This window comes from Dermacentor silvarum, chromosome 6 (genome assembly GCF_013339745.2).
Source record: "Dermacentor silvarum isolate Dsil-2018 chromosome 6, BIME_Dsil_1.4, whole genome shotgun sequence".
In the NCBI taxonomy this organism is placed as follows: Eukaryota; Metazoa; Arthropoda; class Arachnida; order Ixodida; family Ixodidae; genus Dermacentor; species Dermacentor silvarum.
Window position 1 is genome coordinate 102,714,465 of NC_051159.1, and position 12,826 is coordinate 102,727,290.

General features: G+C 46.9%; 1 protein-coding gene across 1 annotated transcript in view; it reads left to right on the top strand.

Moving 5' to 3' along the window:
* LOC119455798 (uncharacterized) overlaps positions 1–12,826 on the top strand; it is a 41,784-nt gene that overhangs the window by 12,891 nt on the left and 16,067 nt on the right. The window contains exons 5-7 of the mRNA XM_049669326.1: positions 4,092–4,206; positions 7,097–7,244; positions 11,179–11,294. Coding sequence (XP_049525283.1) covers positions 4,092–4,206; positions 7,097–7,244; positions 11,179–11,294 — 379 coding nt within the window. The remainder of the gene's footprint in view (positions 1–4,091; positions 4,207–7,096; positions 7,245–11,178; positions 11,295–12,826) is intronic.

Below are 12,826 nucleotides of genomic sequence, written 5' to 3' on the forward strand. Positions count from 1 at the left end.
GGGCCTCCCGTTTCCTCACTCAGCCAGCACCAGTTTTATGATCTCGACCATGCCTTTTGTGCTTTTTGGTGAGGAGTCCGTCAGCAATTGCTCCAGTACTTTCGGCCGTTCACTTTGCGTGAAGGGGAGCCAGGCTGTTTCTTGTGACTGAAGTCTGCGTATAATGCTATGATGAAATGCGGGACCGATGATGGGATTGAACCTTGGTCTTCCATGACAGCAGACTAATGCTCGAACTATTAGGCCACGATCGCACGCATGTTTTTTTCGTGCGAAAGTCGCTCTTTGAAATTTCCGGCACGTGCTTCACGTTTCAGTCTCTCGCATTCTTTCCTCTTGACAGCTGTGTTAACACGCTGTGTTACACTGCACGGATCTTGGGGTCGGCCCACATTTTTCGTCAGACGGATACCTATAAAGTGTGTGAGGTCCGCCTAAAATGCTATCGCATTAAGAGGAAGCTTCAGCTCGGGGGCTCTTATCTAAATACACTGAAAGCGACAAATCGTTTTTATCGTCAACCACTGTACCGAATTTGATGAGGTTTGTCGCATTTAAAATAAAGTTAAAATATAGTGACTGTTGGGTTTAGAATTTCCGATTTATGTCGTCAATTGTTCAATAAAAATTGGCAAACATCGCAAGTTATCAGAAAACGAAACTATTATGTTTGCAACTCTGTAACTCAGCAATGAATAACGATATCACAGTTCTGTGAATTGCGCCTATAATAGTGCATTTCAAGCTGCCAAAATTGATACCAAGCTTACACATGGCTCTAAAAAAACTAGTAATATGTGAGTAGAGCATTTGCGAAACTCTTGTAAACTATGTAACAAATTCACGGAAGATGTAAATTGACATATCAACTTCGTCCGCTTTGGATGATCTAATGGATGCAGTTTACAGAACTGCTAATGTGTCCTTATTGGTGCAGGCCTACGAATTTGTAAACTTCGTGCTTCTATTTTTTGAAGCTTAGGAATGCTTGAAAGTTCCTTTAAAACAAATCAAGTCCTAAATCGAAATTCCGCTTCGAACAGTCATTAGAATTTCATTTGAATTTCATTAAAATCGGTCCAAAGGTTATGTCAGAAAAGCATTTCTGCGTTTTACATGTAGTTTAATAGGCGTCATCGGAGTTGGGCCTGGGCTAAAGCTTGCTCTTAAGACTAGGAGGAAGCATGACGTCAGGCTGCTAGCCTCGTTGAGCCTACTTCCTCTGACACAGGAAGATTGAAAATAAATTGCTGGAGTGGAGCTCGAAGGTGAAGCCGCGGACCACCGCCATTTTACCATAGGCACGAAAAAACGTTACTGAATAGCGGGGATTTTACGAAGCGCTTTCTTCCTACTCCGTGTTATTTAGGATGGTTAATCTTGCCTTACAAATATTGTTCCTGGAGCTGGGCAGGCCATGTAATGCGTAGGATGAATAACCGGTGGACAATTACAGTCACAGAATGGGTGCCAAGAGAAGGGAAGCGTAGTCGAGAGAGACAGAGAGACAGAGAGAAAAGGTAAAGAAAAGACAGGGAGGTTAACCAGAGGTTATCTCCGGTTGGCTACCCTGTACCGGGGGAGGGTAAAGTGATGCGAAAGGAGAGAGAGAAAAAAATAAGTAAAAATAAAAAATTAGAAAGGAAGGAAAGAAAGAAAAGAAAATCACACACGCGCACAAAACAGAACTGTTTCTGTGGGCACTGTCACGCAGTCTGCGAAGGTGTTCTCGTGTTGCATAGTGTCAGCGTTCCATTCTACGTAACACAGTGCAGAGTCACAATTTGTCACTGAGTCCGGTGTCTTTTAAGTAACGCCGCAGTGCCTTCAGGGCGGCTCGCGCTGTTGTTAGGAAAATGAATTTAGGAAATTTGCAGGCCCAAGTTGGAATCAGCTCGTGCAAGACAGGGGTAAGTGGAGCTCTCAGGGAGAGGCTTTCGTCCAGCAGTGGACATAAATATAGGCTAATGATGAATATTCTTATTTTACCTACTTTGAGACGAATTCCCGCCTTTTGTCAATAACTGTCAATCACAGCATGCTATCCGTTGCTGTGGTGCAGCCAAAACGACATATGGATAACAATATTTGTCGGTGCCATAAGGCTCCCCTTTCCGCCTTGTTCATTTTACGTGCTCATTGCTGCGTCTTTCCTAGTTTTTGGGCGAGTGGGTGCATTTGCGTTTTTTTTTTTTAGTTTTCTCGTCCATTGACCTCTTGTTATATATTAAACCTGCTGTAACATGCCAAACCTTTTGTTCCTGAATAATTCAGGGAGGCGGACATTACTTGCACGAGAAAGCGATATATACACATATTCGACTAATTGAAAAAGTATCAAGTTCTTAGCCATTTTAAGGCACATATTGGAATTGAGGAATTGTAGCTGGTGCGTTTGCGAGGCGTATTCACTGGGAATGAATTTACAGAGTGACACCAGTTTGGCGATTACCAGCCTATCTTTGTTTGCCTTTGTGCATTATTTATGTCCACTGCAGGACGAATGCCTTTCCTAGCGATCTCAAATTAATGGTTGCAACCTGTTGGTAGTCCACCAGCAGAACTTTTTCTTATCCCAAAGAGCCGCTTGCTTCTGCACCGACCTTCGCACACGGCACGAATTCTTTGGCCTGCAGGAGCCAGCATGCTTCAATTCCTTAGACCTTCGTTTCGGGATAATAACAGTAGATTCGTGTCTCATGACCAGTTATCAGCTTGACCTGGCAATCTGACTTATCTGTTGCAAAATGTTCCAAAACAGCCACCGATGTCTCCACAGGTTTCCTCTTTTGTTCAGTTGTCAAAAGTTTCCAAATCCACTTTGCTGCAATCTTCATTTGCAAATCGTCGTGGATAATAGCACAAATTCTCTCTCACGGAATATTTCCAGATATGTAGCATGTCATCGAGGCATTTCCCATTTGCAAGCACAGGCAGAAGCAGGTCTTCCACTGGTTTCTCACTTTCAATACCGAAACGGCTAGTCTTAAAATTGGCGACCCAACGTTTAACAGTAGCACATGGAGGACCACTGTCTCACAGTTTGTGACATTTATCGTGGATCTGCTTCAAATATTTGCCTTGGAGAAACAGCTGGGAGCTTTAATTATGGTGCTGTGCTCTTCCACACTGAACTTTTCTGGAAGTGGTGCCATGTTCTCTTTGAAGCTGAAAAATAAAAAAATAAGCTGAAAAGTTGTCTTCTTTTTGCACCATTGAGAACACATTGGCCAAGCTACCTGGCAATTTACAGCTACCTAGCTCGCCTTTTTTCAGGGTAAGGCTCAGTGATTATCAGCATCCTCTCGTATATTGCTGTAATCTCATCACCCCGGTTGAAACTCCGTAGCAACCCCCACTGTCCCTGTTATTCTGAATGCATCTTCCTTGCAATGATTGCTCCAAGCGGCAGCGCTCGACGGGGAAAGGTCTAGGACAAGGCGTCCCCATAACCTGCCCTAGTGCGTCACGTCACCCGCGCACGCGACCACCAATCACTGGCCTTGCTCTCTCCCGCAGCTGTGCTTTCTCTCTCTCTCTCTCCGGTCATTACTCTTCTTCTCGTTCATGTTACCCTCTCCCGCTTTTATGCCGAATCGGCCTTAGTCCATTCACAGTGGACAAAGTAACTAAAGAAAGCTGTCGTTTTCATATACGTTTATGTGAGGTTAGCGCTTCCAGAGCTACTTTCACTTCGCTACCCGTGGGGGAAATTTTCGGGATCGTCACGGAAAACTGAAAGAAGGCGCCTCTAGCACGAAAAAGTGCCTCTGTGTCCGCGCATTTTCGCACTGTGCAACCTCCGACTTGGCACGCAAACTGTCTGGCATTGCATGGCATGTATGAAAGACAGTATCGCATACAGGTTCTGCCTGCAATCTGAAGGATCTGTGCGAAGAGTAGAACATTGTCTTGTCAGAGATGGTGACACGCCAACACATTTTTTGTCAGATGTGAGTACACGTGACGTCGAAACCAGTCTTTCTCTCGCTTCAGGATATCGGATTCAGCATGTGCCGAAGTCGTGACAACTGGGTTAAGCAAAAGGTAAACTTTTTTTTCTGTTTTTGCCCTGTGTCTGTGGCTCGCAGTGACCTGTTTTGGTGAGCAGCCGCCGACTGAGCCTCCAAGCGCTGCTCCCAGTCCGGCGTCACAGCGTCATGACGAGGGCTCGACCACTCAGAGGAGCGTCGACGCGGCGGAGTGGTGGGTCTGCTCGTGTGTCATAAAACACAAAACATAACCCTCGGTATCTTACATTCAAAAGGGTGACTGGTTGGTGAACAATTGTTTAGACAATAAAAAATCATGTTTGGTGTGCAAAACGGGACGGAAGAAGGCGATAGGACAGAGCGCTCAATAACAACAAAGTTTATGGCTCAGATGATGGGGACTATAAGTACAGCGGAGGGGGGGGGGGGGGGGGATGAGAAAGGTGGAAAGAGGGGGGGGGGGGGGGATAACTGCAAAGGCACAAGTTCTAATTGGTATTCTTGTACATGTGACTACCCAGTTATTTTCCAGTTCCTTTTTTGCTCTTCCTCCTCACCCCTCTGATTGTACTTATATTCCAGTCATCTGAGCAATACACTAGGTTGCTATTGTGGGCTCTTTCCCGTTGCCTTCTTCCTTCCTTCCGCGTTTCGGGCGCTAAAACGGATTGTTTCCTTGTCTAAAGAATAACTTACATACCTTGAGATAAGGTTCATCAGATAGAATTGATGCAAAAACGGAACAATGGTGGCTGTGCCTGCGTGGGGTTCAAGCACTATAGTTAGCGGTGATGGACATATACACGGCCGCTTGATGAGAAGGCGTGTGCCATAGATTTTGACAGCATTCACTCAGTTCTGATGAATCGTTTAATGGCAAACAAGGGCTACCATGCATTCTATATAAGCCATGGACTCAAGCTACAAAACCTTTTTTTTTTTTTTTCTGATGTCTGGTGACGTGACACTAGCGTGTAGGCGCTGGCATTTTGGTTCAAACTTCTTTTTTGGCGTAAAGTTTGCTTTTAATATTTTTCCTAGGATTTAAATGTTTTCTTGCCAAGGGAATGAATACTCAGTGACGATGTGCACGCATGAAAACAACTGTATTACCAGTAAAATAAATGATCCACTTTCACTATTGACTTCTTCATACCAGTTCCCAGCAGGCCTCATTGTTGAACTATTCGTTTTATGATATTTCATTTGTCATCCGTGACATTACAGGTGTGTAAAACCGAGAGAACTAAGCATATATACTGTTATTACTAGTGATCACTAGTTACCATGGTCTTATTAATTAGCTGTATTGTGGAATTAATTGCCCATTAATTCAGAGTAATTACTGATTGGTTTTCATAAGTTAAGCTAGAACGTAATGTTTCTTTCTAAATACCAAATAAAACATTTTACCATGCACCGAAATTTGGTAAAAAATGGCGCGTATAGCCGGGCTTAATTCTTGGATACCACTCCATAAAGCAGTTCTGCCCGCTGCTTGTTGCAGAATCTGGCAGTGTAATCTTTCCTCGTACATCTGGGCACAAATATCCATCATATCTGCACATCATCCATCATAGCATAGTCTGAGTTTTAATATGATCGACGAACCCTTTCCCTTCATACAACGACGGGCAAATATTTTGCCCCTGTAATGCTGCTTCACCGCATAGTGGCTGAACAAAAGCGCTCCAGGAAAACTTTCAGCCAGCGGAATAAACCCAAACTGGACCTACCTATAGAGAGAGACTTAGAGTATATGCCACTAGACTGCAATTGGCGGATGAGTTCTCGCGGCCCTACAATCCGTACGTTAAATATCACCCCATGCACTTTAAACGGGTCTACAAGAAGTGCCCCAGGAAAAAAAAAGAATCGAGCCAGCAAAATTAAACTAGACGTCATATATAGCGTAAGACCGCTGTCGGGATTAAGTGCCTAAAGTGGAACTTGCGAAAAATTATGCGTTGCTCAGCAATCTATTTTTAAAAACTGCTTCCCATAGACTTACGCCGACCTCATCGCCCCAGGGTCGGCTTCGCCGCAGTAGTCGATGTCCCGAATTCCTGGACTTGCTGTTTATTATTATTATTATTATTATTATTATTATTATTATTATTATTATTATTATTATTATTATTATTATTATCTTCATCATCATCATCATTAATTTCTTTTCGCGTTCATTAATTACTCACTCCATTAACTTCTCGTCATTCCGCTGTTCTACTACGGTACTCGCATGTATACCTCAATGAAACCCCGACCTAACGCTTTTGGGTCACGAAATCCGAAATATATACATAAAGTACAAAATGATGATGATGATGATGATAAAAAATGTATTTATTGCAGGATGGCTCAAGGCCTATTATGTGGAATAGGAAGGGGAGAGGGAAGGAGAAATTAGAGCGGTCCTAGAAACTGCGTGTCCTTGGCGAAACCCAAGAGCGAGTCCAGAATGGCCCTGTCGGAATTCGCCAATCCAGTTGCCGGCCTAATCCACTCCTCGTAGGACGACACTTGCACCGCCCTCAGGTGGTGGTCCCGCTGCTTAGCGTAGCGCTGGCACTCCCAAAACAAATGGGCTGCGGATGGTCGCGTGGCCACGCCGCAGTCAGGACACCTGTGCGGCTGCTGGGGTGCTTCTTCGTCATCAGAGGCTGTCGAGGGGCCAGGTTCCTGCGACGGAAGGGAGTCAGGAGAAGGGAAAGGAGGACGTCTTTCCCCGCGTGGCCGGTTTAAACTGCCGCCACCGCTCCAGCACGTCCGGTGTGAGGACGAAGACGGAACGGAGCCTATGCAAAATAAAACGACGAACTTACTCACCTCAGACGTTAATTCTGACCTCTAGTCAAAAGGCGCATTGGCTACGTACCCCTTATGATTAGCAGATCGCTCGCCCATTGTAATTTCTAGCGTGCGAACCGAACGAAATCGGAAGTAAATTTTATCGCAAATTTCATGTTCCGAAAAAAATGTTTGTGGTCGGCTTTACCTGTACATACGTCGTGTAAAACTGCGCTAGCACCGAGTCCACAAGCGCAGAGTGCTCATATAGAAGATGCAACATCGAGCGCTCACTTTGTTGAACCTATACGCAGGAGCACCGTGATTCGCTTTGGTGTCGGCGGCAACCGCGAGCGAGTCCTGCTGTCCGACGCGCCGACGCCATTGTCGGCTATCGCCAGCTTCGGCGCGCAAAGCCGTTCTCGCACTTCCCAGGCTCCGCAAGACCCGCGGCACGAACAGGTACGTCGCTGTGTGTACCTCCTGTACGCACTCGGGGCTGTACACTTGACGACCGCGTTAGGCAGAACTTCCCGTCCACGTGCTTCGACTGCAACCTGGGAAGGAAGGGGTATTCTGTAAGAGTCCACCTAGTGGACTGTCCATTTCGGCTGTCGTGATTGGCTCCAGCTGCACGAGCGAGAAGGGGCCAACCAGTCTCCTTCTCGCTCGTGCAGCTGCGAGCCAATCGACCACAGCCGAAATGGATTTTTGGACAGCCGACGGAGCCGAAATGGCTGCCTAAATGTCCATTTAGGTAGCCATTTAGTGCACTGTCCATTTTGGACAGTCCACGAGGTAGCAACTGGTTGTTTATTTTAAACAGAAATAGGGAAAATAAGAAACTACTGCTGACTCCAGCTTGACGTCTATACAGGGTGTCCCAGCTATCACGCAGCACGATCTAAAAAAAAAAAAAAAAGAGGAAAGGCGTGACGCGAAGCAAACCTAGTGCGTATTGTTTCCAGTGCAGTGGAGTAGCCGCCAGTAATTTTTTCGCTGCTAAGATTTAATTAGCTAATTGTAATTAATTATCTAACTCGAGAAGTACTGCCCTAATTACCAAAGTGTCAATGAGAAAAATTGTAGAGCCACATGAGAAACTACCGAAACAGCTTTTTGTTGCGCAGTACGTGCTACATAAAGGTGCTTTTCCGAGCGTGAAAGAAGCCCGCGAATACACACGCAAAGTACGTGCCTCGAGCGACCAGTCGCGCGGCAATTCTGCGTGTATTCGCGGGCTCCTTTCACACTCGCAAAAACACATTTATGTGTTTTTGCAACAGAAAGCTGTATCAATAATTTTTCATGTCGCTCTACAATTTTCTCATTGAAACTTTGGTAATTAGGGCAGTACTTCTCGAGTTAGATAATTAATTACAAGTCGCTAATTAAATCTCAGCCGCGAAAAAATTACTGGCGGCTACTCCACTGTACTGGAAACAATACGCACTAGGTTTGCTTCGCGTAACGCCGTTCCTCTTTTTTTAAATCGTGCTGCGTGATAGCTGGGACACCCTGTATATACAGCTGTAGCTACATCTGCTGACACCTGAATGGCAGTCAGAGTGGGTGTTGTGGGAGTACAGACGCTATTGCGAACACCGTGGGAGCAGTAGGCCTGGGCCCCAGCAATCTACCGGTCTCGGGTCCTATAGCAGTCTACAATGCTAGAAAAACTTGTTCTGAAGTTGGATCAACATACGGGACATTATTACGCATTCAGATAGAAGGTCAAGTGCCGCAAGCCTCGAGTGCAAATACGTTTAATTTTTCGTGCAACTTGTAACGAAATTGATTTGTAACGTCGTGGTTAGTTGCAGAGGAAAAGTGCCGAAATTGACCTGACCTGTGTTTTGGCGAAAGTCAGCAACTCGCCATTGGCTTGCTTGAAGCTGACGATTGCTGTGGGCAAAATCGAGATCTTCCCAGGCTCTCTTTATAAACAGCAAAATGATCTATGGGTGGGAGACAATGCGGTTGCGGACCAAGTCAGACACGAACATACGTACGCGCGTCCCAGTTAATACGGTTCATGTTGAAATAAAAAAAAAAGTTCTAATTTTTATTTTAGGTGAATAGAGAGAGAGAGAGAATAAACTTTAATTACAAGAGCACGCGAGCGTAGGTAGCTCCTCCGCTCTGCAGTGGGTGATTCTCCTGAGTCCAAGAGTCCATCGGCCTTAACTGCCCTTCTCGCTCGGTTGACCATGCAGGTTGAGCTGGTCCGTCGAGTCGGAGCTGAACAGCGCTGTCTCCTATTGCCGTGCGGTGGGGTGTGTTATGGGTGTGAGCTGTGGTGTGTTTGCGCAAGCCCATACCTTGTGGTATAGCGTGGTGCATTGATCGCAGTGTGGAAATTTATAGGAATACAGCGGAGGGTGTATGGCGTGGTAAAGACTGAAATGTGGATACGTGTTTGTTTGGAGTTTTCGCCATATTACGGCTTCCTCTCGCGTCAGAGCATTACGCGGTGGAGGTAGTGTTCTTCGTGGAAGGCGATAGTGTTGTAGGATGTGCGTGTAGGTTAATAGTATGGGCTCTGGATGGAACTGCTCGGCGCGGTCATCTCGCGGCTCCCGCTGTGCATGCGCTCGAGCGTAGGCGTGTGCCTGCTGATTGCCGCGTAAGGACTCATGCCCCGGAGTCCACACGATTTGTATTTTTGGTAGGGGGATAATTTCTGCATGCCGCCTCAGAGAGAGTCCGTCAGAACTATGACGCAATCCCAGTGCGGTCTCGTCGTGATGGCTAACGCTATCGCTAGTTCCTCTGCCTCCACAGCGCTCACTCTGGAAACCGACGACGCATTTATTTCGGTCCCGTGATTGTCGACTACGCTGGTGACGAATGCGGTGGTTCTTGCGGTGCTGGCTATGTCTACGTACAAGACATTGGGGTGGTTTCCATACTTTCTCGCGAGCGCCTGCGCTCGGGCTTGTCTCCGTCTGATGTGGAAGTTTGGGTGCATGTTCCTGGGAATCTTTTAGACGTGCATAGTTTCTTGTATTCGTGTTGGGATTTGGTCAGTGCGCTGGTCTTCCGTATGGAATATTCAGGACGCTCCAAGACGCAGCGTCCCGCTATTGTGCGTGATAGTCTTTCCTTCTGGTTTACCAGGTGGGCCTCTTATGTTTTTCCCGTGCGCTGTTGTACACCCCTGTCTCCTCGAAGCGAAAAGTAGCCGTTCCGGGTGGGAGTCCGAGCGTTTGCTTATACGCCTTGCGTATCAGCTGGTCGAGTACCTCCACTTCCGCGTTACTGAAATTTAAAGATGGTGCCGAGTACCCATTGCGGCTCACAATTAGAGCCTGCACTAGTCGGATCTTGAGTTTCCTCTTCCTGTTGGTAATTCGTTGCATCATGTGCAATATCTGCGTGGTCGTGTGTTGTAGCTTCTGTATAGCGTATCCTTCGCCCCCGTCCTTTTGTAAGTGTGCGCCGAGGATACGAAGTCTGTCTACCTTGGTAATTTCTCTAGGACCTATTCGTAGGTGGATGATTGGTGCCGGGGATGTTGATCGTCCTCGTGAGCACTTCTCGATTATGAGGAGCTCCGACTTCTCCGGCACGCATTGCAGACTGCATGTCTCCGTGTAGCTTGCTACAACGTCTACTGCCTCCTGTAATGTCCCTTGTTGTTCTCCTGTGGACCCTCCGACCGTCCATATCGTGATGTCGTCTGCTTACAAGGCATGTCTGATCCCCGGTATTTTCTCGAGTAGGGCTGGGAGTTTCATCATGGCCACATTGAAAAGTGTCGGCGACAGCACTGCTCCTTGCGGCGTTCCTCTGTTAGGTGTGTCTATTCGCTGTGACCTCACATTTCCCAGCCCTATTGTGGCTGTGCGATCTGTGAGAAAAGCCCTCACGTAGCTGTACGTTCGTCGGCCACAATTCGTGTCACTGAGATTGGCTAGTATGGCTTCGTGCCCCACGTTGTCAAAAGATCCCTTTATGTCTAGTGTGAGAAGTTCTTTTGGGCAGCACGGCGTTGCTGCAGTCAGTACTTCCTCTTTGAGCTGCAGAAGCACGTCTTGCATGGACAAGTTGTATTTTAGGCGAAGCCTTACGAGCTGATGAAGCCAACTGCATGAATAGTCGTTAGATTAGTAATCTCCTAGAGGAGCTTCCAATATATTTCGCGTTGACGTTAATAGATTACATAGTAGTGAGTAATAAACTTTTTTATCATTTATGTACAAGACGTCAACATATGGTTCGTACAGCGCTTTTCAAAACATAAGTATCAGATATTGAGGACGGGCTAACTTTTGCGAAGCTTTTCTTTTTGTGTGCTTAAAGGAATTCGTAGCCATTATTGACAATAAAGGACATTTTTTGCATAGCTGCATGATACGCCTCTTAAAGTGGGATTTTTTTTCGCGAGACGCAGGGTGAACCAGCGCCCGCCGCACGCGACGACTCGCAGCCTGTCAGTCTGCTCCAGCAGCTGCTCAAGCACTGCCAACAGGAGGCTCCGGTGACGTTCGAACAGGCACTGCGGCTCACGTGAGTTGCCCACGCGGGGTGTAGAAACTTCCTTAGCTCCCCTCCCTGCGGGCTCAGTCAGTATGAGCGTTTCCTATTCCATCCACGCGTGTGTGTTTGCACCCATGCGTGAGCAGTCGAGAGGCAACAGTCGTGCGACAAAAGTCGTGCGACAAAAGTCGTGCGACAAAAGTCGTGAGACAAAAGTCGTGAGACAAAAGTCGTCAGACAAGTCGTGAGAGAGCAGTCGTGAGAGAGCAGTCGTGAGAGAGCAGTCGTGAGAGAGCAGTCGTTAGAGAGCAGTCGAGAGGCGAGAGGGAACAGGCGAGAGAAGCGCCATATAGATCAGTTTAGACTCGCATGCGGCACGACACCTATTAGAGTAGCTCTGTTTGTGGCGTACGGAAATGTCGGTTATTAGCAGATAATATTCATACATGCATATTGCGTGTTTCTTGTGGACTATGCGCGCGTGCGCCCCTATGGAAAAGACGAACTGCTTGCTCTCGAGCTGCCGGCTGAACTGGCCAGCACTGCAGCTGTCTTTTGCAAATATAGTTTGTAAATAGTCTCCAGTGCTTAATCCTTCATTCGCATAACAATATGCGAATGGCGACAAGGCCGAGCAAGGTCGTCCAATCTATTCTCACTGGTGAAGTGGTCCGCCATTTATACGTGTCTCTAAGACCTTTTCACAAACCGACGTTTGAGCAGCGCCATTGCCCGACACGGGTGACGTCTAGCGTCAGAACATGTTATGCCGCCATTTTGGACTGTGCGCCTTGCGAGAGCTGGCCGGCCGCACTTCGGTTGTGTGATCTTCGCCGCGCATTATTTAGATTGTTTTCTTCCGCTTCGCTTGTCTTGTGCCGCTTGACTTGTTACATGTTTCACGTGCTCGCGTGAGCGCTCAGTGTAGTGTGCCATGGCAACAGCAAGCCCAGCCAGTGGATGTGGTGTTTCGTCGTCGGTAGCGGCGGCAGCGGCGTCTGCTTCGTCGAGACCTGGCGTGCTAATCAGCGGTATATTTCATTGTTATTGCTGGGCACATGTGACCGTATCGTCGATTGAATCTGATCACCATTACGTTTCGCGGTTGAGGGTTGCCTCATTTAGCGAAAGCAGGCGCGTACGTAGCTGTCGGGCAATGCTTAGAACCAGGCGCCGGCGGCCCGACGACGCGTGTCAGTGGTTGGTAGATATGCGGTGGTTACTCCATACGCTTACGACGCAACTGAACAGCTCAATCATGCAAAATTTATTGGATCTGGTGCGGTGCAGGGTGCTTATAACCAAATGTCAAAGCATAAGCGTGGCGATCGAGCAGCGCGGTACCTGCAGCGAACCGACGCGCGACAGTGATCACAGATGCCAGCGCAACTGATACAGCCCAGGTGCTAGATTTTTATTTTTAGTATTTAGTGTTTATTTATTTATACATACTGTAAATCCCAATAGGGATTATAACAGGCCTTGTTATAAAGATATATTTGTTTACCTATTTTTTTACGTTTGTATACCTGGAAGGGCTTTTCTTTCGAATGTCTGAATTT